The sequence below is a fragment of the Pseudophryne corroboree genome, chromosome 10, assembly GCF_028390025.1.
Source record: "Pseudophryne corroboree isolate aPseCor3 chromosome 10, aPseCor3.hap2, whole genome shotgun sequence".
NCBI classification, from domain to species: Eukaryota; Metazoa; Chordata; class Amphibia; order Anura; family Myobatrachidae; genus Pseudophryne; species Pseudophryne corroboree.
Genome location: NC_086453.1, coordinates 149,078,687 through 149,104,732, shown reverse-complemented (window position 1 = coordinate 149,104,732; position 26,046 = coordinate 149,078,687). Strand labels below are relative to the sequence as shown.

Genomic DNA, 26,046 nt, shown 5'->3' with positions numbered 1-26,046 from the left:
TCACAACATTGTCTCTATCGTTGGGTCATACATCAAATTAGTTGTTGTTAGTACAGTGTCTTCGCTCCTTAGACTCATCACCCTGGTATTACTTTTTACGTTTCGCTAAAACCCGAACGCATCTAAATATCAGGCCAACCAATATGACGACTCCCAGAATACACAAAAGAAATTTCCCTACATCCATAATAATACCTTGGGCCCATTCTCCTAAGCCCGAGAACTAATTTCGTGGGTTCAACCATGACACCCAACTGGTCAGCTCATTACCCACAGCAGCGAGTGTGAGATTGTGTTTCCTTCGAAACTCCCACTTTAATTGTAAAATGTCATCCATCTTTTGGTCTATGACCTCGGCTGGGTCCTCCGTGCTGTTTGTAATGTACGTGCAGCACTTTATTCCATATTGAGTTGCTAGGGTAACACAATACCCGCCTGTCACAGCTGTGAGGTAATTGAGAATCATCCTATGCTGAACCAGTTCTGTTTTGTAGGCTTGTAACTCTTTCCCAGTGTACCTGAAAGTGTCGTCATACATTTCGGTGATATTGTCTAATAAATTTGCAAGCGCAGATATATATTTATAATTTATCACTCCTCTGGCGGTACGAGTGATATCTAACGCGATTAGGAATTGAATCCCGGTGGATCCATGGATCAGGTCAGAGGCCGGATGCCCTGTTCTCTCTATCAGGTGCCGTTTAACGATGTGCTCGTAATGAGTGTGAGTATAAGGAGCTTGGGCACTGCGGTGAATATCTTTCATTTTGTTATGGGTTACAGTCATTACTTCAGGCAGTACTTTTCCAATATAGCACAATCCCTCTGAGTTTGGGGCAAGCCACTTATACGCCTTCCTCCCGCATATGAAATATGCATCATCGGGGAGAACATATGGGACGGAGTATGACATTATCATGTTACAAATTTTCCATGTGAAATCTCCTAACCCTAATTCTCCCATCTGTTTAGTACACGTATCAGTTTGTACGATCTGTGCACAGTATCCTGGTGAATCTTCTCCAACTCGCATGGTCCTACTTCCTAAGGTGTACCTATACCGGAAAAATTTCCTATGGTCGGCTATCTGGCGTATAAGTTCTGTGTCTATGGGCATTCTGTCGGGTCTGTATGAAAAGGTCATGGTTTGATTACTCCATGACACTTCCCAATTTCCCGGCTTTCGGGGATTGGAAATGTTAAAGCACACTAAGGACCTATCCACATGATATTGGTGGAGCTTCAAACTAGGAGGACTAGAGATATTAAACCTCTTGTCCACCGGCCTCCCACCACTTAGCTCAAGTACCTCTCCTACAGTTAAAGGAAATGGTACTGGTCCTGATTTGCTATGGCCTTGAGGTACTTGAGAGCATACCCAACAGTCTGTCTGATTTAACACTTTACCCACTAAGGAGTGATAGTCACTCAATGGATGCCGGTCCATGTGGACATTAAAACTGGACTGACATTTCTTTATGCACCCATCCTCAACTATATTGTCACAATGCCTACAGATGCAGTTCTCTTTAGCTAACAATCCTTCACAATGTCTACAAATAACATGGCTGCTAGATTGTTTTCTGGTACTCGCCTTTGCTTGGTGATTGTGTTGCTATTGGAAATTTACGCCTCCGTCTCAGTCATCAGAAACCCATTCCGGATCCTTTCTCGACCTCACTGGTACTCTCACCGAAACAGACTGCTCTGGTCAACATCATGGTCAACAGGAAAACACGGACTGCAGTCTCTTGGGGCGAGTCCATCTTACAGGAGGAGAAAGAGAAATTTGTAATGGGGGCACAAAAAATACTTTGAGGGGAAAGAAAAAATGTTATGATGCTTTTGTCCTTTAGTCTTGTTGTTCTTCTTGCTCTGCTGTCATTTCAAAGGGGCTGTCTCTCAGTCTTCCAAACGAACATTCTGGTAATACAATATTCCTTCCAAATCTGCGATCTTTCTGTAAGGAGCAAAAATCTTGCATTACCATTTGTCCAACTGATGTGTGACATACCATCTTTAAAACATGAGAAAGAAGAGAAGAGAGAAAAACAAATGAGAGAGAGAACAATTCATCACATTTTGCATTAAACAACAAAAAAAAAACATTGTCAGATCTTCCGTTCACCATCAGGCTGTCACACCAACACATCCACTGGTGTCCTTGCGAAGTCCCCTCCCCACCAGTATTTCCACACCCCACCGTTTTGCGCCTGGCCAGGACACATCGATGTCGGTAGATCACACTGGGGTTTGGTAGACTTCTGCAAGGACCAAATAGCTATGTGATGTTTGAGTTCTGCCGATAAACATCAGAGATGGGGAAAAAGAACATTTACAGATAAATTACAACGTTTACCCGGCCGTTCTTGTGCCTTCAAGGAACTGACCTCCCAATATCATTAACTGTAACCTCAGGTTTACTACCAGTCCTAATGATCACCTTTCCTGATTGCATATTATGGGTGTAGCTCAAAATTTTACATATGTGGTACCTGATTACGATTTTGTGTATCATGACTCTGTTCATGTTCTTGTCTAGGGGGTCTGACTTTATGTGGGCTGTTACAGTTGCTGGCATAATGCCCTTCTCTTTTACAAAGATAACAAACCCTGGGCTTTCTCCAAGTGCCAGTGACCTGAGGTCTTGGTTGATTTGATGCCTCCTCAAACGCTTGGATGCTCATCACCATCAACCGCTTTCCCTGTCCTTCCCTGATTCCTTGGATACCGTGGTTATGTTGTTGTCTAGGGGGTTGATATACCCTCTGTAAATTTCTTGATCTACAATCTCTTGCATAATGACCTTCCTTCTGGCAATTATAGCACCTTATCACCTTTGGCTTACCCACAGGGATCTGAGGCTTCTTACTTCTCTGTTTCCCTGTGCTTGATGATGTTTTGCTCATGCCCAACAGCGGGCTTTCTTAATGCAGTCACTGAGTTATTTCTCCAGTATGGATTGGTGGTCTGTATCCTTGCTCTCAACACTTCCTTTAAACCATCCATTAACACAAATACTGCTACTTCTCTACGCGGTGCACTTGTTTCAATGTTTTCTATACCTGTATACCTAGTCATGTCCTGCAATGCCCGATGGAAATAATTAGAAGTACTTTCCCCTTCGTTTTGTCTTATGGAGAAGATTTCGTTCCACTCGACAACGGCTGGGAAATATACTCCTAACTGTCGGTTGATCTGCTTAATACATTCCTGATTGTGTTCCTCCGTTTGAGGTACTTCTGTGTCTAATTTACAATCAGCAATAAATTTCGCAGGGTCAACACTGGAGGGCAAACCTGCCCTCAGCACTGTCCGCCAATCTTTGTTGGTGGGTTCTGTGGAGTTTCCTAGTTCTTTAATAAACCTTTGACATGCAACTAGATCTTTCCTAGGATCAGGAAATTCAGACATAATTGACCTTAATTCCGTCCGAGACCAGGGACGGCGCATTGCACTGTCCTTGACGGGAATGATTCCCTGAGCGTCAGTCTTCCCATTAGGGACTGTGATCACCCTGACAGGATTAAACTCAATTACATCATCTTGTGTTGGTTCTACAATATGAGGTACATTTGTTTGTGCGTGATATATAACACCGTGCGTACCTGTGGACACGACCTCACCTGACCCTCCGTTAGGGGGTTTGATTATTGCCTTTACCGAATTGGTCGCGTCCACCGGGATGTCTTGTGTGATGGCTGCTGGTAAAGGTGCCGACATCGTGCTGGGCTCACTTTCTTGCTGGTGATCCTGAGGGAAGTTTAACATGGGGTGCGACTTGCACAGGTTAACAGTTGTACATTTAACAGTTTTACTTTTATCATTGTTACATTTGTTACACTTATCCTTATCATCTATAATACAGTTGCGAAGTGCATTTTTATCATACACCAGTGTGCCATTCTCTGTAACCACCTTCTCCCCTGTTGCCATATTTTTCCTACCACAGTGAGAGTCAGCTGTGTAAGCTAACTCTCCTTGTATTTCACCTTCCTGTTGCCATAACTGTAAATAATCATAATGTTTGATCCGTCTCTTTGCAGATTTAATGAGACATATCCTTCTCCTTAAATTTTGTAACATCTCTGGACCAAAACTGCCTACCCGTGGGAACTTTTCCCCGTCATGCACAGTCATTCTTTCCCATTCATTGCACAATACCTTTGCGTGTGATCCATTTCGGACTTCCCGGTCTGTATCACACGTTATCCTTGCCGACTCTATTGGCCGGTTTACTAAGTCAACCCGAACCGAGGTTGATCGCCCCCTACCTGAACAACTGGCCCCCATCTTTGCAGGTGTTGCTTTCACTACCTCTGACCTTCAAATCAGGGTCTTCAGCGAACCCTTACAAAAACCAAGATGTCCGGGGTAGGCCGGCGGCGGAAGTTTACCGAGTACTCCACTCACTCGCCCACGTCGACCAATACGCCCACACACTGCCCTAGCGCTGGCGTACTCGACCTAGGGCCCCTGCGACCTGAACCTCTATTTACTGGAACATGTGGGTGTGATCAGAAGAGCACTTAACCCTTTCCAGTAACTATTGGTTGTTGGATAGTTCCCAAGTGACCAGCGAACTTCCCTTAAAATAAAAAATTACACAAATCACGTTAGAATGTACAAATAGCGTTTATGACCCCTCTAGCGTACGCAAATGGTACTGGGTCAAGTTACTAACTAATGCACACAATTACGTGCGGTACAATCGTTCTGCACATAAGCAACTAATCTTATGTGCGGAGCGACCAGTGGAATCGAAAATTGTGGCTGCGAATTCCTTCAGCCTGAGCTTAATGGCCTATATGGGTACCGCACCAACCCTTTCTGGTGTTGTGCTCTTTTACTCTTTATCTATAGCAGACTTCTTAGTCTGCTGTACCTGGACCTCCTGGTCTGTCTGGACCTCCTGGTCTGTGCTACAGTAGACCTCCTGGTCTGCTATACTCTAATGCTCTTTTTTTAAATGTTTAACAAGGGATGCCTCCCAAGCCACCGTGCAGTCACTTACACGTATATACCTCACGAGAACTCGATGATTTCCTGTGGTTCAACCCCAAAAATTAGAAACCTATATATATGTATACACACTCTTTCACCTCATATACTCTTTACTTTCGTTTCTGCGCAGAAATCCCTTTCATTCAGTATCGCAGGCTAATCCCGAGGAGTTACAACTAGAGAAGGATCTATTAGCTTAACATTTTGGACACTGAGATCGATTTGCGCTATTATCGCGTTGCCTCCTTATCGCTTAACTAAAACAATACTATCGTGTGATTTGTATTATGTGGGCGTACCCAGACGCTCCGTTGCGTAATATACGCTCCGTGCGTCGGCCCTTGCGTCGCGTACACTAGTCCCGCCCTTTGTTAGAGACACGTGTACGCCAGCCAGGTATATCCACAGAAAAACAATTAACACGTTTATATCAATGTAGATGATCTTTAACTGTAATCATCTACCGAACACCACACCAAACTTCCTTGTATCTTAGGCAAGCCGTGCGCGTGTATTACAAATTACTCCTTAACGTATTAATATTACTTTTAACTACCAATAGCAACACATCTTTCTCAGCACGTTATCAATTGTGAAATGGCAAACAGGAAAGTGATATGTGAAAATACACAAATGAAAAGAAATACAGGTGTGTGCGTGCGTGCGTACGCAAAACAGAAATAAACAGTTTTAAAAGACACTAGCGTATTGTTCTTACCTCCGGTTCCGGATTCCACCAGCACTCCTTCAACGTAGCGAAACAGACGCTTATCTAGCCAGCACTACTGTATCCCGATACGAAGGGATACTGCCTTCCCGCCCTTGCTGACAGATAAAGTCTGTGTTCGCTAGTGCGGATATGTGGAGGACGGATGAGCCGCCAATTGATAAGGCTAACTATTTATCTTATAACATTCACAATAAATGGGTAAGAGACTCAGTACGCAATTGGCGTATGGGGTACCGTAAGGGTACGCACTTAGCGTAGCATACGCTCGGCCGTGATCGAGACGCACATGCGACACGCTCGCTCACAGCTTAATGCGTGGTGTCGAGCACGCTATAGGCGGGCGACTACCGTAATGCTACGCTACCAGCGTAGCGGACGCTCGAGTCCACGAGGAGAACACGAGCGGCGCAGACGCTCACGGGATGACAATCAGTAAACCTTGAATGTAACACACAGAAAGGATACTCTTATACTGTAAACCTTGTACTGAAATACTGTAGCGATGTAACGCTGCTTAACCTTGTTAATGCTAAAGCTGCTTGAGCGTTTGAGACGCTCCTATTACCTTCTGCAATATAATAAACACACTATACCTTGCTAAGGTTCCAACACCTTTACTAACAAGCTTTTAGTTATATCGAAAAGGGGAAACAGTTTACAAGTCATACACTACAAGCTAACATATAATTCTAACAGAATATCTAGACAGAAATATACAATTGCGTCACAATCTTTTACAATAACGGAGAGAGAGAGAGTATGGCCAATACAAACAGGGAACAAGTTGATCACAGAGAATTACTTACACACACTGGGAACGATCGCTGCGCTAGTCCTGGTACCAGCTCCAAGTTAGTCAATATGAAAACCGTTTGTGGAGAGTGAGAGAGCTGCCCAGGCTGGCTGATCTTATATACACTGAGTACAGTACACTACAAAGGGACCTATAATCTCATTGTTCATTGGACACAGGAATGTCTCCTCGCATCATAACAAAAGGTCATAGGTTACTTTGAACAGGTGGGCTGCGACTATATCAAACTGCTCAGGTGGGAGGGAATCTGAAGATTCCCGCCGCATGGGTAATGAATCGCAAATATAGTAAATGTCCAGAAAATACTAATGGCCATAACTATACGCAGGAGCGATTAATCTTTACCTAACCAGCACCGGATTGTTTCTAATAAAATGTTCTTTAGTTAGGTACCAGACACAGCTGCTCAAACCCTGTCTGACCCTTCGTACCATACAAAGAGGAATTCCTCTGTCCAGCGACCATTTACATTACACAAACTTACAGTCATTATTAAGGGGAACAAGAAAAAGAGAGACGGCTGCGCTGGATTTCAGAAAAATATATATAGATGACAATAGAGAGAGCCAATGTGTCAATATTCAAAAGTAACCAAATTTATTAAAACATTGTAAAATAATGAATATGAATAAAACAATAAAACCTGCATAAATTGTTGCACAGTTAGATATCTCACAGTGTCAGCACGGTGGGGACTTATACAAAGTTGCAGCTGTGATGTATATTGCTTAAGTCCGTATTCCGTGACAGAAAATAGGAGCCGTTCGTGGTGCTCAATAATGACAAGCAAAAGTGCAATATGTAGAGCTCCAGTAATGAATCACGTAAAGGGAGCCAGTGAGTCAATCAATGATAAATACCTATCCAGTGGGTTGGTCCATTTACCGGGCGTCCCCGGTCAGGTATCCTGCGTTACCCACAAACAGCTGTGCAGCGGAGAGGAGAAAGACTGTTGTTGGAAATCGGCTGGCTTATGCAACGTGAATGGCAGCGGCTGTTGAGGACCTGGAAACCGTCCGGAATATTGCCGTCTAGAAGTGCTGAGCTTGTATTGCATGTGAGACACCTGAGCAAGGTGTATAGGAGGCGGGTCCTCACGTGACTTTTTCAAAGGTAAAGGGGAACATTATCTATAAAACATACTATTTGGTTTTATTATTTTATTATTTAACGATTGAGTCGCCCGCTAGACGCACACAAACTCTACCGTAAATGCACATACCACGCGCTCGAGCGCATGGCCGAGGCGCCATCACGCGGCTGCGAGTATCCGCACGCACGGGAGAGAATGTGCACGTGCAGCAGGCACGCGCATGAGGTGGATATATGGCTACGTGTAGCATGATATTTTTCCGACTTTGACACTGGGGTTAGGTGCCATCTAAGGGAGTATGGAGTATAAATTGGTGTAAGTAAGAAAAGGAAAGGCACATGAGGAAAGAAGGCCCCGCTCTTGCGAGCTTACAGTCTAAAAGGTGAGGGGCTAACAGACCGGGGTGACACAGAAGGGGTAGACAGTGAGCATAGACAAGAGGGTGAGGAGGAGAGTTGGCTTGGTTTGGTGAAGAAGTGGGTCTTGAGAACCCGTTTGAAGTTTTGTAGAGAGGTGGAGAGTCAGATGGGGAGAGGTAGAGCATTCCAGAGATAGGGAGCAGCACGTGCAAAAACTTGAAGGTAGGAGTGGGAGGAGGTAATCAGTTGGCAGGAGAGATGGCGTGCAATTAGCAGAGCGAAGAGGACGGGTGGGAATGTAAAGAGAGATAAGGTCAGAGATGTAAGAGGGAGAAGAGTGGATGAGAGATTTGTAGGTGAGTGCGAGAAGCTTGAATTGGATTCTGAATGGGAAAGGTAGCCAGTGAAGGTTCTGCAAGAGAGGGGATGTGGATGTAGTACGTTTGGTGAGGAAGATAAGATCGGCAGCAGTATTGAGGATAGACTGGAGTGGAGAGAGGCATTTTTGAGGGAGGCCAGATAGGAGGAGATTGCAGTAGTGAAATCTGGGGATGACCAGTGAGTAGATGAGGGTCTTAGTAGCATCCTGGGTGAGAAAGGGTCTGATTCTGGAGATGTTTTTAAGTTGGAAATGGCAGGTTTGTGAGAGGTACTGAATGTGTGGTTTGAAGGAGAGGGAGGGGTCAAGTATTACTCCAAGACATCGCACTTGGGGACTAGAGGAGATAGTTGTGCCATCAATGGATAATGAAACTGTGGAGGCGAGTGTGGCGGGAGACCCTGGCGGCCACATGGTTAATGGCGGCCATGGCACGTAAGGGGTTAGCACTTAAGTGCCTAGCACCATTTTAAGGACAAAGGCACCATATTTGAATGTACTTGCTGTGCTGGTAGCGGACTGTTTAAAAATGTTTAATGATGTGTTTTAACATGTCATATGTAGTGCTCTGTGCACAATTATAGGATTGTATGTTTAAATGTATTTATATTTAAGATGTGGTCACAGGTATTTTAAAGAGAAAAATGCACTTACTATCCCCTAGCATCTTTGACCAGGAAATGGCATGCTAATTTCCCTCTTCTAGCAGATGTGTGAATGACAAAACCTTTTGATGTTGGACAGGGCATGACAGGTAATGGCTGTGTGTGAGTTCCTTAGAGAAAGATGTTAATCACGGGGGATTTCCTTATCCCATATGTAAAGTGGTATGGACTGGTGTGGGTTTGGAAACCTGTATTTATTTATTTAGCTGGTTTGATGGATATATGAATCCTGAATGGTATATGCAGGAAGGATGAACATTTTGTATTTTGAAGCTATGTGTTAAATGTCTCAAAGTGGAAGTGTAAACTACCAGGTGGTAAGGAATGGAGTTTAAATGACACCAAACTTTGTGTGTGACAGGAAGGAGGAAATTGCTTCATGTACTTATATCCTTTTAAAATGTAATTTATTTATATTTGATAAGTTATCGTGATTGGATGGAATTGACTCAGGGGGAAACTACCCACTGAGATGCATTGTGGTATAACTGTATAAAAAGAGGAGGCCTGTGGTATTATACCATTTTCATTCTGCTGTAACATCTTGCTGTATTGCTGAGTCTTTTTAAAGGCTGTATTTGGCAAATAAACATCATCCGCCTCAAGACGACTGCTTCATCTTGTGACCTGCAGGGCTAGGCGACACCTAGCTCCGTTTTCCAGCTGTCCAGGGTGTAACCAGCATCTCCAATTTCCGCCGTCTGCCAGCTACCAGCAGAGGCCTGGTCAAGCGACTAGTGGGGATTCGTCAGCACCACACTTGGTAGACGCACACAGAGCAGAACCGTGGTTCCAGACGCTACGGCAGGTTAGGAGTTTGGTGGTGGCAGCGCAGAACCCGCCCACGGCACCCTGGGTGGAGCCATTAACATGCAGATAACGACGGTAAGCGGGAATCGCCTATGTGGCCAGGTCCCGTGTGACCTAAACATCCATTCTGGGTACTGGTGACGGGACGTGAAAGCGAGGAGAGCTTTCGTATGGGACAATATGGTCACAGTGAGGTTATGCAGGGCGGAGGGAAAATTATCAGCTCAGTCTTAGACCTGTTAAGTTAAAGAAAGTGCTGGGACATCCAGGAAGAGATAGCAGAGAGACAATTGGAGATACGAGTGAGGAGATCAGGGGAGGAAAGGTAGATTTGAGTATTGTCAGCGTAGAGATGATATTTAATTCCTAATGAGGATGTGTAGAGCGAGAAAAGGAGAGGCCCAAGAACAGAACCTTGGGGGACACCTACTGGTGGAGAAAGTGGGGGGGGGGGGGGTAGAGTCATGAGAGGAGACTGCGAAGGAACGGTCAGAATGGTAGGAGGACAGCCAGGAGAGAGCAGTATCATGCAAACCAAGGGAGTAAAGGATTTGCAGGAGGAGAGGGTGGTCATATAGGTGCAAAGGGGGTCATTCCGAGTTGATTGCTCACTGGCAACTTTTTGCAGCGCTGCGATCAGATAGTCGCTGCCTATGGGGGAGTGTATTTTCGCTTTGCAAGTGTGCGAACGATTTTGCAGTTGACGGCACAAAAAGTAGCTCTGGACTTACTCAGCAGCTGCGATCACTTCAGTCTTTTTGGTCCCGGAATTGACGTCTGATACCTTCCCTGCAAACTCTTGGACACGCCTGCATTTTTCCAAACACTCCCAGAAAACGGTCAGTCGACACCCACAAACACCCTCTTTTTGTCAATCACCTTGCGATCGGCTTTGCGAATGGATTCTTTGTTAAATCCATTGCCCAGCACCGATCCTCTTTGTACCTGTAAGACACGCCTGCGCATTGCGGTGCATACGCATGTGCAGTTTTGCCGAAATTTTACCTGATCGCAGTGCTGCAAAAAGTTGCTAGCGAGCGATCAACCAAAGTGTCTCCTATTAATGTTTATAGCTCTTTTAAGATAATTCAGGATAGGAGTCCAGCTGCCACAGTGATATTAGAACATGCACAGATGAGTGTTGATTTGACACGATGCTAAGGACTGAGGCGGGTTCACTAACTCTCCCTACCCTACATCCAGTCCTTTGGTCCTCGTTACACTGTGTTCCTCTGTGCTGTGTCTCTTCACTGGCGTCTCGCCGTCCCATTCGGAAGTTCGAGAGGCGCTACCTGGGTCCTTAGCAACACTCATCTGTGCCTACTTTTATTTCATTGTGGCAGCTGGACTTCTATCCTAAATGATATTAAAAGAGCTATAAACATTAGTAGGAGGCGCATTGCCCCTATATGTCATTAACTCCCCTCCCTTCCCCCGCCCTCCCCTTTTTCTTTTCCAGGGGGGGTACAAAAGGTTCAGGCCGGTGGGGTCTTCGCAATATTCAGTTCCCACTATCTTCCTCTTATGTCCTCTCTCAGCTGACTCCCTGCTCGGAGTGGAATCCGGTCAGGATCCCAGCGGTCGGGTTTCCGGATGTCAAAAGACCGACGCTGGACTCCTGACACTGATCAGAATGCCGGCGCTGGCATCCTGAATAGGATCACAATGCGGTGCCGGCATCCCAGCTGCTGGGATTCTGATCGATGACAGCCGGGAAAGGTGAGCTGCTGGGGGTGAGGGGTTAGGCACCCCTGAGGAGGGTTAGTCTGCGAAGGGGGGGGGGGGGGGTAGGTTTGGACTTCGGGGAGGGAGGAAATTGGGTTAGGCAATACAAGGGATGGTAAAGACTAGGCTGCTGGGGGGGGGGGGGGTAAGGCTTAGGCTGCAGTGTGGGGGGGTGAGGGGTACCTTCCTTCCCGAGCCCTGTCGGGATTCTACACAGCGATATGCTGTGGTCGGTATTCTGAAGGGAAGGCTTCCAGAGTAAGATGTAGAAGTTAACATGTATAAAAATCCCTCTTTATTCAGACCTCAGACTATTTTAGGACTCCAGCCTTGTTCAAGGTTAATGCCCTCTAGTGGTGATTCAACAGATTAACACAATGGATCTGTAGCTGTGTGTCATTTGTTAATATATCGGTGTGTGTTGTGCTTTTTACAAAAAAAATTAGTAGCTTGTAATAGATAGGAAAATATTCCTAAAAAAGGTTTCAATTCTATACTGAACCGTTATTTAAAAAAATTTAATCTTTATTAATAAGTGTTTTAATAATTTCTGATAATCATTTTGGTCTTAATGCACTCTAAAAATAAGTTTTTATTTTTTTAATCTCATAAGATTTATTTGAACATATTTATGATGTAGAAGATAACAAAAATTATATCGTGAAATATTAAAAGATTAAATTATAGGTAGGTAGAATGGTTGAGCCCATGCCATATATCCTGTGAAGAGGTTTGGTGTTTTTATATCTAAAAAAATATAATTATAAGTTTTCTAATTCTGTTAGCCAGGGATTCTGTGACCAGGAAAGATATCAGGAGGCAGAGGGTATCGTCAGGCCCGCCATCAGAGGGGTGCTGTGGGCACAGCTGTCCTGGGCCTGGACTCTCTAACAGAGAGGGGAGGGCCTGGGCTGCTCATTCCGCTGCCCGTCCGCCACCATCCGTCCTCCTGCCTCCGCCGCCCGTCCTGCCACTGCCGCTGCCCAGCTCCTGCAAGCTATTGAAATGGCCTTCTCAAGATGGCCGCCGCTTCAGAGGAGACCGTTATTAAAGATACTAGAGGAGGCTCTAGTATCTTTAATAAATGTTTCATTCGATGCGACGGCCATTTTGGAAGGGACATATTTTCTATAGTTTAACATGAAACAGGGTGCCGAACAGTGCAGCGGCTGCAGGCGGGGAGAACAGCAAGTACCCTAATGAGCCGGTACTGGGGCATTATAGTGTGGTGCATAATATGGTGCTGGGGACAAAAGTATGGGGACACAATTTTATTAATTTTTTTTATAATATATAATAATATTATTATACATGTTTTTTAATTATTATTATTATTATTTATTTATTTTGGGGGGGGGCTGCCTATTTTGCCAGTCCCGGGCCCCGTAATTTTTGATGGCAGCCCTGGGTATCGTAGTGAACTTTCAGAGACTATATCCTTAATGAGAACTGTAGTAGACGTGTTGTAGTGTAGTGCCCTTATTCAGTGTAAAAAGTTGTCTTTAAATCCATTTATGTCCCTGCTGGGTCTGAGGTAGAGGAGTCACCTTGACCCAATTGACATGAGGAAAAGTAGTCCTGAATTCTACCGATGTGTCCTCATACAGCTAGCATCTAAGCACCATATGGCTGAGACTGAGATGCTCCAAGAGTAGTGTGCCTTATATTTATTTAAATTTAGCATATTAGATGAATGGAAAGATCAGGGAAAAGCCAGACACCGTGTACTAGAGACACTAGGCTGTGACTTTAACAGGAATTGGTTTTACACACTAAAAAAACCTCCAAATAAGCACAACAGAACTTGGGACTCTATTCAGCGCGGATCTTAAAATTGAGAAAATGCAATCTGTTCGATTATCTAATGACTGCGCCTGTGCATCGTTGGCATTGCGCGTGCTTTACGATTATTTCTGCAAATGCATTGTGCTTCAATGTAATCACATTTTGATTGGCAGGAAGCCAGCATTTAGTGGAGGGAACATAGCGTTTTGTGGGTGTGTTTGTAAAATGAAAAGCATTTTTCGGGTGGGTCTCTGACGTTAGTGGTGACCACTTCCAGCCTCTTGCGTTTGTAGAATTGTGGATGGCTTTGTCTGGCGCAGATGGAAAAATGAATCGAAGTTCCAGTATTTGTGAGTGGTTATGTAATCACATTGTGCATTGCGATGTGATCGCAATTTCTGCAGTGGGCGTTTTTTCTTTATTTCTGGGAGGAAACTATTTGTTTGCAGCATCTGCTTTTTAGCAAGTTTTGCGGTCTATGCTGAATAGGGTCTTTGGTGTAAAAAAAAGCTGCAGCTATTCGCATCGGAAGTATTTTTACACAAATTCAGATGTACTGTACAAATGTTGCAAATCACAGTGGTCTGAGTACACTAGCAATACAGCTGTGTTTACAGTATGCACATTTTAAGTGAAAAGCTGATCGGAGTGGCAGAGCCTGCAAGGGGCTCATTGCGCCCACCTACCCCCTCCTGCCGGCAATCTAATTGTCGGGATCCCGGAGGAGGTATTGTGATCGGCGGTCTCCTGACCACTGGTCACGCATTACCCAAATCTGTAAAATAATGACCGTGATAATGACACTCAACATACATCATTTTGTAGAGAAACTGGAGGTTGTTACCGCAATTTACAGATGTTCGCGTGTGTACCTTGAGACACTGCAGATATCACGGTAGTCAAATTCTTGCCAAACATACATAATATGTAATATGTTTGCACCAACTCAAGCAATATCTTTTGTGATACGTCATTTCAGATCAACGAGATTAGCAGGTAGGGGAGGGATGAAGACCTTGTCCTACATATCCCCATAAAAAACAGGTGTATAGATCGGAACTTTGTGGTGACCATAAGGAAAGAGATGTTGTCCACTGTTGCAAGGCCAGTCCAGCCCTGTGGGAGTGTTACGTCAAGGCAGTTTCTAACTTTGTGGTACCAGCGTGGTGGTGCGCCATCTTGTTAGAAAAATAAAGTTGTCACCTTCTTTGTGTAATTGAGGCATCAGCCAGTTAATAATCCTATTGAGATTAAAAGCTTCCATTTGTTTCTTGGAAAACGAAGGGGCTATACATTTTTTTTTTTTTTTTAAAGGTTATAGCGCAGAAGACATTAACCTGGAAATCCTGCACATGGGACACTATTCAGTACGGATTGTAAATTCTGCTTAAAAGCAGAATTTGCAGTCCGTTCTTTCGCATGCTGGGGGCCACCCACCATGCTACCCGCTGCCCATCAACTGCGACCACGGTCTAATTGTGATCACGCCGCAAACTAGGGAAGCCTCCTGCCGCCACAGCGTAACTGCAGTGGAAGGAGTCCCGCTGACATCTTTTCGTTCGGAGCGGCTGCATGTGATGTCACACAGCTGCCCCGAAAACGGCGCTGCCCCACTCCCATTTTCCCCGCGTTGTCCCCGCAACGTTCTGTTGCTACCCCCCTGGCAGCCCTGCGAACGCCTCCTACCCGTCAATCAGGCAGATGTGTTCGTAGTGCGACCTAACCGCATTAACTGCACGCACAGGACGGAAACACAGAAATTGTGGCGCAATGCATACTGAATTTCCTCTATTTATCTGAAATATTTAGTACCCCATATGCGAATGTTCTGTGTATTAATTTTCCACTGGTGTGGAAGGCTGAGTTGTTGCTGAAATTTAGACGTTCAGTAAAACCCTCCTCACAACGATCCTGCATTCTTTCACAGAAATCACTTCTTGTGAATTTGTCTTGGTCACTTAGAACCTGCAATAACTGCAATTTGTAGGTAGTCATTTGCATTTCCAAATGGTCAGTTGTGGAATTTGTAACTCCAGACCCTCCCTCATGGTTTACTTTGGTTTGCATTGATAAAGGGCACGAACACGTGCATCAGATACTGTACACGAACATCCAGTAGTTTAAAATTTCTATTGCCAGTTGTAGAACGTTGTTGCTCAACTGTTGTTGCTGAGTTTAGCAACATATAGTAGCTGTACAGTGATGCCTACGCATCGTGTTATACTGCGATCTTCCGCAGCCGCTGGCTCCCCCATTGCTTCTAATGCATAGCGGGGTGGGGTGTACACATGTGACTTGCTATGCTGTGATTCGCTTGCAATGCAACAAAGATATAAGGGGACACATCTGTAGATGGATTGTCTAGTCGGTGGCGATTTCACAAATCGCGTTCTAAAGTGTCATTGCACAACTGTAATGGAATGGAACCCATATTTCTCTAACGTCCTAGTGGATGCTGGGGACTCCGTCAGGACCATGGGGAATAGCGGCTCCGCAGGAGACAGGGCACAAAAGCAAGCTTTTAGGATCACATGGTGTGTACTGGCTCCTCCCCCTATGACCCTCCTCCAAGCCTCAGTTAGGTTTTTGTGCCCGTCCGAGAAGGGTGCAATCTAGGTGGCTCTCTTAAAGAGTTGCTTAGAAAAAGTTTTTAGGTTCTTTATTTTCAGTGAGTCCTGCTGGCAACAGGCTCACTGCATCGAGGGACTTAGGGGAGAGATTTTCAACTCACCTGCGTGCAGGATGGATCGGATTCTTAGGCTACTGGACATAGCTCCAGAGGGAGTCGGAACACAGGGCTCGCCCTGGGGTTCGTCCCGGAGCCGCGCCGCCGACCCCCCTTGCAGATGCTGAAGATGAAGAGGTCCGGAACCAGGCGGCAGAAGACTCTCAGTCTTCATCAGGTAGCGCACAGCACTGCAGCTGTGCGCCATTGTGGTCAGCACACTTCACACAGCGGTCACGGAGGGTGCAGGGCGCTGGGGGGGGGCGCCCTGGGCAGCAATGTATAATACCTGTATGGCTAAAAATACATCACATATAGCCCTTGAGGCTATATGGATGTATTTAACCCCTGCCAGATATCTAAAACTCCGGAGAAGAAGCCCGCCGAAAAGGGGGCGGGGCCTATTCTCCTCAGCACACAGCGCCATTTTCCCTCACAGAAAGGCTGGTGGGAAGGCTCCCATGATCTCCCCTGCACTGCACTACAGAAACAGGGTTAAAACAGAGAGGGGGGGCACTGATTTGGCGATATGTATATATATTAAAATGCTATAAAAGGAACACTTATATAAAGGTTGTCCCTGGATAATTATAGCGTTTTGGTGTGTGCTGGCAAACTCTCCCTCTGTCTCCCCAAAGGGCTAGTGGGTCCTGTCCTCTATCAGAGCATTCCCTATGTGTGTGCTGTATGTCGGTACGTGTGTGTCGACATGTATGAGGAAAATATTGGTGAGGAGGCGGAGCAAATTGCCTGTAATGGTGATGTCACTCTCTAGGGAGTCGACACCGGAATGGATGGCTTATTTATGGAAATTACGTGACAATGTCAACACGCTGCAAGCCGGTTGACGACATAAGAGGGCCGGCGAACAAATTAGTATCTGTCCAGGCGTCTCAAACACCGTCAGGGGCTGTAAAATGCCCATTTACCTCAGTCGGTCGACACAGACCCAGACACGGACACTGATTTCAGTGTCGACGGTGAAGAAACAAACGTATTTTCTTTTAGGGCCACACGTTAAGGGCAATGAAGGAGGTGTTACATATTTCTGATACTCCAAGTACCACAAAAAAGGGTATTATGTGTGAGGTGAAAAAAACTACCTGTAGTTTTTCCTGAATCAGATAAATTAAATGAAGTGTGTGATGATGCGTGGGTTTCCCCCGATAGAAAATTATTGGCGGTATACCCTTTCCCGCCAGAAGTTAAGGCGCGGTGGGAAACACCCCTCAGGGTGGATAAGGCGCTCACACGCTTATCAGAACAAGTGGCGGTACCATCTACGGATAGGGCCGTACTTAAGGAGCCAGCTGATAGGAGGCTGAAAAATATCCTAAAAAGTATACACACACATGCTGGTGTTATACTGCGACCAGCGATCGCCTCAGCCTGGATGTGCAGAGCTGAGGTGGCTTGGTCGGATTCCCTGACTAAAAATATTGATACCTTTGACAGGGACAGTATTTTATTGACTATAGAGCATTTAAAGGATGCATTTCTATATATGCGAGATGCGCAGAGGGATATTTGCACTCTGGCATCAAGAGTAAATGCGATGTCCATATCTGCAAGAAGATGTTTATGGACACGACAGTGGTCAGGTGATGCAGATTCCAAACGGCACAAAGATGTATTGCCGTATAAAGGGGAGGAGTTATTTAGGGTCGGTCCATGGGACCTGGTGGCCAGGGCAACTGCTGGAAAATCCACCGTTTTTTACCCTAAGTCACATCTCTGCAGAAAAAGACACCGTCTTTTCAGCCTCAGTCCTTTCGTCCCTATAAGAGTCATATCTGCCCAGGGATAGAGGAAAGGGAAGAAGACTGCAGCAGGCAGCCCATTCCCAGGAACAGAAGCCCTCCACCACTTCTACCAAGTTCTCAGCATGACGCTGGGACCGTACAGGACCCCTGGATCCTACAAGTAGTATCCAAGGGGTACAGATTGGAATGTCGAGAGGTTTCCCCCCTCGCAGGTTCCTGTAGTCTGCTGTACCAATGTCTCCCTCCGACAGGGAGGCAGTATTGAAAACAATTCACAAGCTGTATTCCCAGCAGGTGATAATAAAATTACCCCTCCGACAACAAGGAAAGGGGTATTACTCCACACTATATGGTGGTACTGAAGGCTAGGTGAGACCTATTCTAAATCTGAAAAATTTGAACACTTGCAAGGGTTCAAATCCAGATGGAGTCACTCAGAGCAGTGATAGCAAAGAACAAGGGGACTATATGGTGTCCCGGGACATCAGGGATGCTTACCTCCATGTCCCAAAATTTGCCTTTTCTCACCAAGGGTACCTCAGGTTCGTGGTACAGAACTGTCACTATCAGTTTCAAGACGATGCCGTTGGATTGTCCAAGGCACCCCGGGTCCTTACCAAGGTAATGACCGAAAGGAGGATTCGTCTTCAAAGAAAATGGACGACCTCCTGATAAGAACAAGGTCCAGAGAACAGTTGGAGGTCGGAGTAGCACTATCTCAAGTAGTTCTACGACAGCACGGGTGGATTCTAAATATTCCAAAACCGCAGTTGTTCCGACGACACGTCTGCTGGTCCTAGGGATGATTCTGGACACAGTCCAGGAAAAGGTGTGTCTCCCAGAGGAGAAAGCCAGGGAGTTATCCGAGCTAATCGGGATCCTCCTAAAACCAGGAAAAGTGTCAGTGCATCATTGCACAAGAGTCCTGGTAAAAATGGTGGCTTATTACGAAGCGCTTCCATTCGGCAGATTTCACGCAAGAACTCTTCAGTGGGATCTGCTGGACAAATGGTCCGGATCGCATCTTCAGATGCATCAGCGGATAACCCTATATCCAAGGACAAGGGTGTCTCTCCTGTGGTGATTACAGAGTGCTCATCTTCTAGAGGGCCGCAGATTCGGCATTCAGGATTGGATGCTGGTGACCACGGAGGCCAGCCAGAGAGGCTGGGGAGCAGTCACACAAGGAGTGTGATCAAGTCTGGAGAATTCTCTCCACATAAATATACTGGAGCTAAGAGCAAATTTATAATGCTCTAAGCTTAGCAAGACCTCTGCTTCAAGGTCAGCCGGTATTGATCCAGTGGGATAACATCACGGCAGTCGCCCACGTAAACAGAAAGGGCGGCACAAGAAGCAGGAGGGCAGTGGCAAAACTGCAAGGATTTTTCGCTAGGCGGAGAATCATGTGATAGCACTGTCAGCAGTGTTCATTCCGGGAGTGGACGACTGGGAAGCAGACTTCCTCAGCAGGCACGACCTCCACCCGGGAGAGTGGTAACTTCATCGGGAAGTTTTCCGCATGATTGTGAACCGTTGGGAAAGACCAAAGGTGGACATGATGGCGTCCCGCCCGAACAAAAAATGGGACAGGTATTGCGCCAGGTCACGAGACCTTCAGGCGATAGCTGTGGACGTCCTGGTAACACCGTGGGTGTAACAGTCGGTGTATGTGTTCCCTCCTCTGCTTCTCATAACCAAGGTATTGAGAATTATAAGACATAGAGGAGTAAGAACTATACTCGTGGCTCCGGATTGGCCAAGAGGGACTTGGTAACCGGAACTTCAAGAGATGCTCACAGAGGACTAATGGCCTCGGGAGCTAAGAAGGGATTTGCTTTCAGCAAGTACCATGTCTGTTCCAAGAGGAACCGTGGCATCGGCCTTTAAGAAAGGACCTGCTCCAGCAGGGACCTTGTCTGTTCCAAGACTTACCGCGGCTGCGTTTGACGGCATGGCGGTTTGAACGCCGGATCCTAAGGGAAAAGGCATTCCGGAAGAGGTCATACCTACCCTGGTCAAAGCCAGGAAGGAGGTGACCGCACAACGTTATCACCACATGTGGTAAAAATATGTTGCGTGGGTGAGGCCAGGAAGGCCCCACGAAAAAAAATTTCAACTAGGTCGATTTTTGCACTTCCTGCAAACAGGAGTGTCTATGAGCCTCAAATTGGGGTCCATTAAGGTTCAAGTTTCGGCCCTATAGATTTTCTTCCAGAAAGAATTGGCTTCAGTTCCTGAAGTCCAGACGTTTGTCAAGGGAGTATTGCATATACAGCCCTTGTGTGCCTCCAGTGGCACCGTGGGATCTCAACGTAGTGTTGGGATTCCTCAAATCATATTGGTTTGAACCACTCAAATCTGTGGATTTGAAATATCTCACATGGAAAGTGACCATGCTGTTGGCCCTGGCCTCGGCCAGGCGATTGTCAAAATTGGCGGCTTTGTCTTACAAAAGCCCATATTTGATTTTCCATTCGGACAGGGCAGAACTGCGGACTCGTCCCCAGTTTCTTCCTAAGGTGGTGTCAGCGTTTCACCTGAAACAACCTATTGTGGTGCCTGCGGCTACTAGGGACTTGGAGGACTCCAAGTTGCTAGACGTTGTCAGGGCCCTGAAAATATATATATATATATATATATATATATATATAATTCCAGGACGGCTGGAGTCAGAAAGTCTGACTTGCTGTTTATATTGTAGGCACCCAAAAAGCTGGGTGCTCCTGCTTCTAAGCAGACTATTGCTTGTTGGATTTGTAGTACAATTCAGCTTGCACATTCTGTGGCAGGCCTGCCACAGCCAAAATCTGTAAATGCCCATTCCACAAGGAAGGTGGGCTCATCTTGGGCGGCTGCCCGAGGGGTCTCGGCTTTACAACTTTGCCGAGCAGCTACTTGGTCAGGGGCAAACACGTTTGCAAAATTCTACAAATTTGATACCCTGGCTGAGGAGGACCTGGAGTTCTCTCATTCGGTGCTGCAGAGTCATCCGCACTCTCCCGCCCGTTTGGGAGCTTTGGTATAATCCCCATGGTCCTGACGGAGTCCCCAGCATCCACTAGGACGTTAGAGAAAATAAGATTTTACTTACCGATAAATCTATTTCTCATAGTCCGTAGTGGATGCTGGGCGCCCATCCCAAGTGCGGATTGTCTGCATTACTTGTACATAGTTATTGTTACAAAAAATCGGGTTATTATTGTTGTGAGCCATCTTTTTTAGAGGCTACTTCATTGTTATCATACTGTTAACTGGGTTCAAATCACAAGTTGTACGGTGTGATTGGTGTGGCTGGTATGAGTCTTACCCGGGATTCAAGATCCTTCCTTATTGTGTACGCTCGTCCGGGCACAGTACCTAACTGAGGCTTGGAGGAGGGTCATAGGGGGAGGAGCCAGTACACACCATGTGATCCTAAAAGCTTGCTTTTGTGCCCTGTCTCCTGCGGAGCCGCTATTCCCCATGGTCCTGACGGAGTCCCCAGCATCCACTACGGACTATGAGAAATAGATTTATCGGTAAGTAAAATCTTATTTTACTTAATCCAAACACGCAAAACGCCTTCTCCACAGCGTTTACGGCCATCTTAAGATATATAGATAGAGTGCGCTGTCAACGGCAGCCCGTACAGGGAAGGTCAGTTCCCTCAATGGTATATAAACAAAGAAAAAGAAAAGTACTGGCGCCGGCTGTGATTCAAAACACAATATATAAAAATGAAATATATCTTTTAATAAACATTCATCTACAAGAGAATAATCTATCCCTCAAGGGTAAAACAACAACAACAATAAAATGTATTAAATTAATTCTGTAGAATACCACAAGGATAAACCCTTTTGAATAAAATGTCCACAGTTCCTGGCTAGGACACTTATCCACATTTGCCCACAAGTTTAGTTGGTATAAGAGCATTTTACCAGGAGCATGCTCCTGAGGAAGCTGGCACCCATTAGACCAGCGAAACGCGTTGGGATCTTCTCTGTAGGACCACAAGTACCAGCACCCATATCCACCTCCTGACGTTATTTGGACCCATTGGCATCCACTGGATCAAATTCCGGCACAAGTTCCTTACAGACCCGGACGTATCCCCATCTGCCATCTGGACCCTATCTGCATGGGACTCATAGGGGACTTATATCTGGAAGCAAGTCTGGTAAAATGCTCTTATACCAACTAAACTTGTGGGCAATTGTGGAATAGTGTCCTAGCCAGGAACTGTGGACATTTTATTCAAAAGGGTTAACCTTTGTGGTATCCTACAGAATTCATTTAACACATGTTATTGTTGTTGTTTTACCCTTGAGGGATAGATTATTCTCTTGTAGATGAATGTTTATTAAAGATATATTTCATTTTTATTTATTGTGTTTTGAATCACAGCCGGCGCCAGTACTTTTCTTTTTCTTTGTTTACGGCCATCTTACCTGTCTGGTCACATGTCCTTCCGTAGTTAAAGCACAGTTTTTCTATGAAACTATGTATGGTGTGTATTGTTATCTTCATTTTCTCCGGCAGGGTCCACAGGTGAGCCACAAGATAACAATGGGATATGATTATGCGACAGCGGATTTACACCAAACGGTCAAAGCTTTCGGCCTCCTAGCATGCAACGGGCCTATCCATATATCCCCCGCCTCCTGGCTCAGGCAAATCAGTTTTTTGTTTTGGTGTGGCAGGAGCCGGACTATGGCCAATGGGCTGCTGGTTTTTAGCAGCCATAAGCTTTTTAATTTTATTTTATTGTCTAAAAAGCGTCTAATACGTACCTTAGAAAGAGTCGCTCCAACAACTCCCCGCCGGGTCGCGACAATGCTTACCCACATGTACAGTGCTGTTTCGGCGGGTGTCTGTGTAGGATGTACTAGCAAGTCCAGCAGACGTTACCAGGCACTTTTCGGGAGGAGACTACCAAACAGTCGCTGACATGGCTGCCACCTCGGGTGTACCAGCGCTAGGCTTTAAGGATTATAGGCTCCAGGGGGGTAGTATGAGGCTGCGATCCCTAGGGTTGATATCAACAGTGGGGAGTCAGACGCTCCCTTGGACGTCCCTCCCCACACAATGTTGTTCACATATTTATTTGTTAATTGTTGCTTACTGTATATAGTGTGCACATATTATGCAGCATGGAGAGACCTTACAAACCACATAGATAGGACCCTGGTTAGAATCAGTCCATATATTAATGGTAGCCAATGTGTCATCATGCTATAATTTATGTATAAAAGAGCCCAGAGTTCTGGTCAGTGGGTGGTGAGTACTCTGGACATCATGTCTGTAATCACATCCTCTGTGCTTACCCAAGATATTACGGCTTTCTATGATGTTAAAGCACTCTGGTTACAGTAAATGCTTCAGTAAATCATCATTATCATAACTCCTAGACTACTGCAATGCCCTCTAACTGGGTCTCCCAGCAAAGGAATTGCACCGCTTGCAGCTGGTACAAAATGCAGCAGCCAGTCTAATCAACCAGCCCTGTTCTAGCGACATAACATACATTCACTACTCTCTTCACTGGCTGCCTGTAAGAGGGCAAATCTATTTCAAGATTGGCTACTTACTTTCAGAGCCCTACATGACCAGGATCCAAGGGACCTGAAGCAGCTAATGGGCAGCACGGATGGTGTAATGGTTAGCATTGCTGCCTCACAGAACTGAGGTTATGGGTTTGACTCCCACCATGGCCCTAACTGTGTGGAGCTTGTATATTATCCCAGTGTGTGCGTGGGTTTCCTCCAGGTATTCCTTTTTCCTCCCACAATCCAAAAATATACTGATAGGTTAATTGGCTCCAACAAAATTTACCCCAGCGTGAATGAGTGTATGTGTGTGTGTGTGTGTGTGTGTGTGTGTGTGTCTGTGTGTCTGTGTGTACATGTGGTAGGGATAATAGATTGTAAGCTCCACTGGGGCAGGGGCTGAATAGCCAAACATTCTCTGTATAGTGCTGCAGAACGTGTGCGCAGTATATTAATAACTGATAATAAATAAAAAATTCCTTACTGCCTGTTCGATTACTGTACTCTGTAGATGAATTACTATTAGCAGTACCTAGAATCTCCCTGAATTAATCCATGGCTCTGACTCTGTGGAATCCCACAATCCAAAAATATACTGGTAGGTTAATTGGCTCCCAACAAAAATTAACCCTAGTGTGAATGTGTGTGTGTGTGTGTGTGTGTGTGTGTGTGTGTACATGTGATAGGGAATATGGATTGTAAGCTCCACTGGGGCAGGGACTGATGTGAATGGGAAAATATTCTCTGTAAAAGCGCTGCGGAATATGTGTGCGCTATATAAGTAACTGGTAATAAATAAATAACTCTCTTCCCTGCACAGTGCGAGAGGCATCCACTGTAGAATCTTCAGAAACAGAGTTAAGACTTTCCTGTCTATCCAAGCATTTCACTAATATCCCTTTAATTCCTAAAAGAATTTAACCCAAATGCTTAGTTTTCTTTCCTGCTATGCTTAGCACTTATAGGCTGGGGCCATACATAGTGGAATGGGACCTGCTTGGCCGCAAGGAGACTGTTGGCCAATGCAGGCGCCCACACATGTGCAGTAGTCCCACCGCTGCCGGATCCAACCGCAGCATGCTGCGGTTGGGGCGGACGGCAGGACGATGGGATTTCAGTGTGAACACATACATTTCAATGTATGTGTTCACACAGTGCGACTGTGCCGCACTGTGTTCTATGAAATCCAGTGTGTCACTGGTCGGATCCTGTTCTGTGGGATCCCGCAGAACAGGATCCATGTGCACACAAAACCCCCCTCCTGCCAAGCGGGACACGCTTGGCCGCTATGTGTGGCCCCAGCCTAAGACCTTTTGGGAGAAAAGTGCTATAAAAGTAACTATTATTGTTATTGTTGTCGTCGTTATTATTATTATTATTTATTATTGTTATTACTCGGGTCTAGTGTGATGGCAAAACCACTGTAACTGCTTCTTGCAGCATGATAAAGAACCTATTTCTTACCGGCCATCACATTATTTGTGTTTTCAGCATTAAAGCTGGAACTGTGTGGATAAATGGACACAACATGTTTGATGCAGCCGCTGGCTTTGGTGGATATAAGGAGAGCGGATTCGGTCGTGACGGTGGGAAAGAGGTAAGAGGTGGATATGCTATTTACAATTACATATAGGTGTCATGAATCTCCTGACGGTATAATGTGAAGGAATATATAAGGCAAAGGAAAGACTGCATTAGATTCATAGGTGGGCCAGATAATTATATAAAAAATTGATAGCCTACAGATTGGGATATTTGTAATATACTGTATATAGCCACAAACTTTCTTTCTCTTACGTCCTAGCGGATACTGGGGTCCACATTAGTACCATGGGGTATAGACGGGTCCACTAGGAGCCATGGGCACTTTAAGAAATTGGGAACCCACTGATCTAGTAGAGTGGGCCTGTACATATTTTGGACACGGCAAACTTGCCGTGGAATAAGCATGCTTGATAGGAAGCCTGATCCAGCGTGCAATTGTCCGCTTTGAAGCAGGACACCCAATTTTATTGGGATCATAGAGAACAAACAGCGAGTCCGATTTTCTGTGACGAACTGTCCGCTTCACATAGATCTTCAAAGCCCTGACAACATCCAAGGACTTTGAAGTAGCAGAGGTGTCGGTAACCACCGGAACCACAATAGGTTGGTTGATGTGAAACGCAGACACCACCTTTGGAAGAAATTGCTGACGAGTTCTGAGTTCAGCCCTATCTTCATGTAAAATCAAATAGGGGCTTTTGTGAGACAACGCCCTCAGCTCCGACACACACCTCGCAGAAGCCAAGGTCAACAGCATGACAGACTAACATGTAAGAAACTTGATGTCAGCGACCTGTAAAGGCTCAAACCATTCCGATTGCAGGAACTGCAACACCACGTTGAGATTCCAAGGTGCGGTTGGATGTGCAGAACCTCCTTAAAAAATGTCTGAACCTCAGGGAGAGAAGCCAATTGTTTCTGGAAGAAAATGAATAAGGCCGACTTTTATGGAGCCCAAACGTAGGCCCACATCCACACCTGACTGCAGAAAAATAAGAAAACGTCCCAGTTGAAATACCACCGCAGGAAATTTCCAGTACTCACACCAAGAGACGTATTTTTTCCAAATATGGTGGTAATGTTTAGACGTTAACCCCTTTCTGGCTTGGATCAGGGTT

The 26,046-nt window shown here is 45.5% G+C and overlaps 1 protein-coding gene across 1 annotated transcript in view; it reads left to right on the top strand.

Annotated features, from left to right (window-relative positions):
• ALDH16A1 (aldehyde dehydrogenase 16 family member A1) overlaps positions 1–26,046 on the top strand; it is a 282,143-nt gene that overhangs the window by 169,805 nt on the left and 86,292 nt on the right. Inside the window, exon 11 of the mRNA XM_063942876.1 lies at positions 24,875–24,980. Coding sequence (XP_063798946.1) covers positions 24,875–24,980 — 106 coding nt within the window. The remainder of the gene's footprint in view (positions 1–24,874; positions 24,981–26,046) is intronic.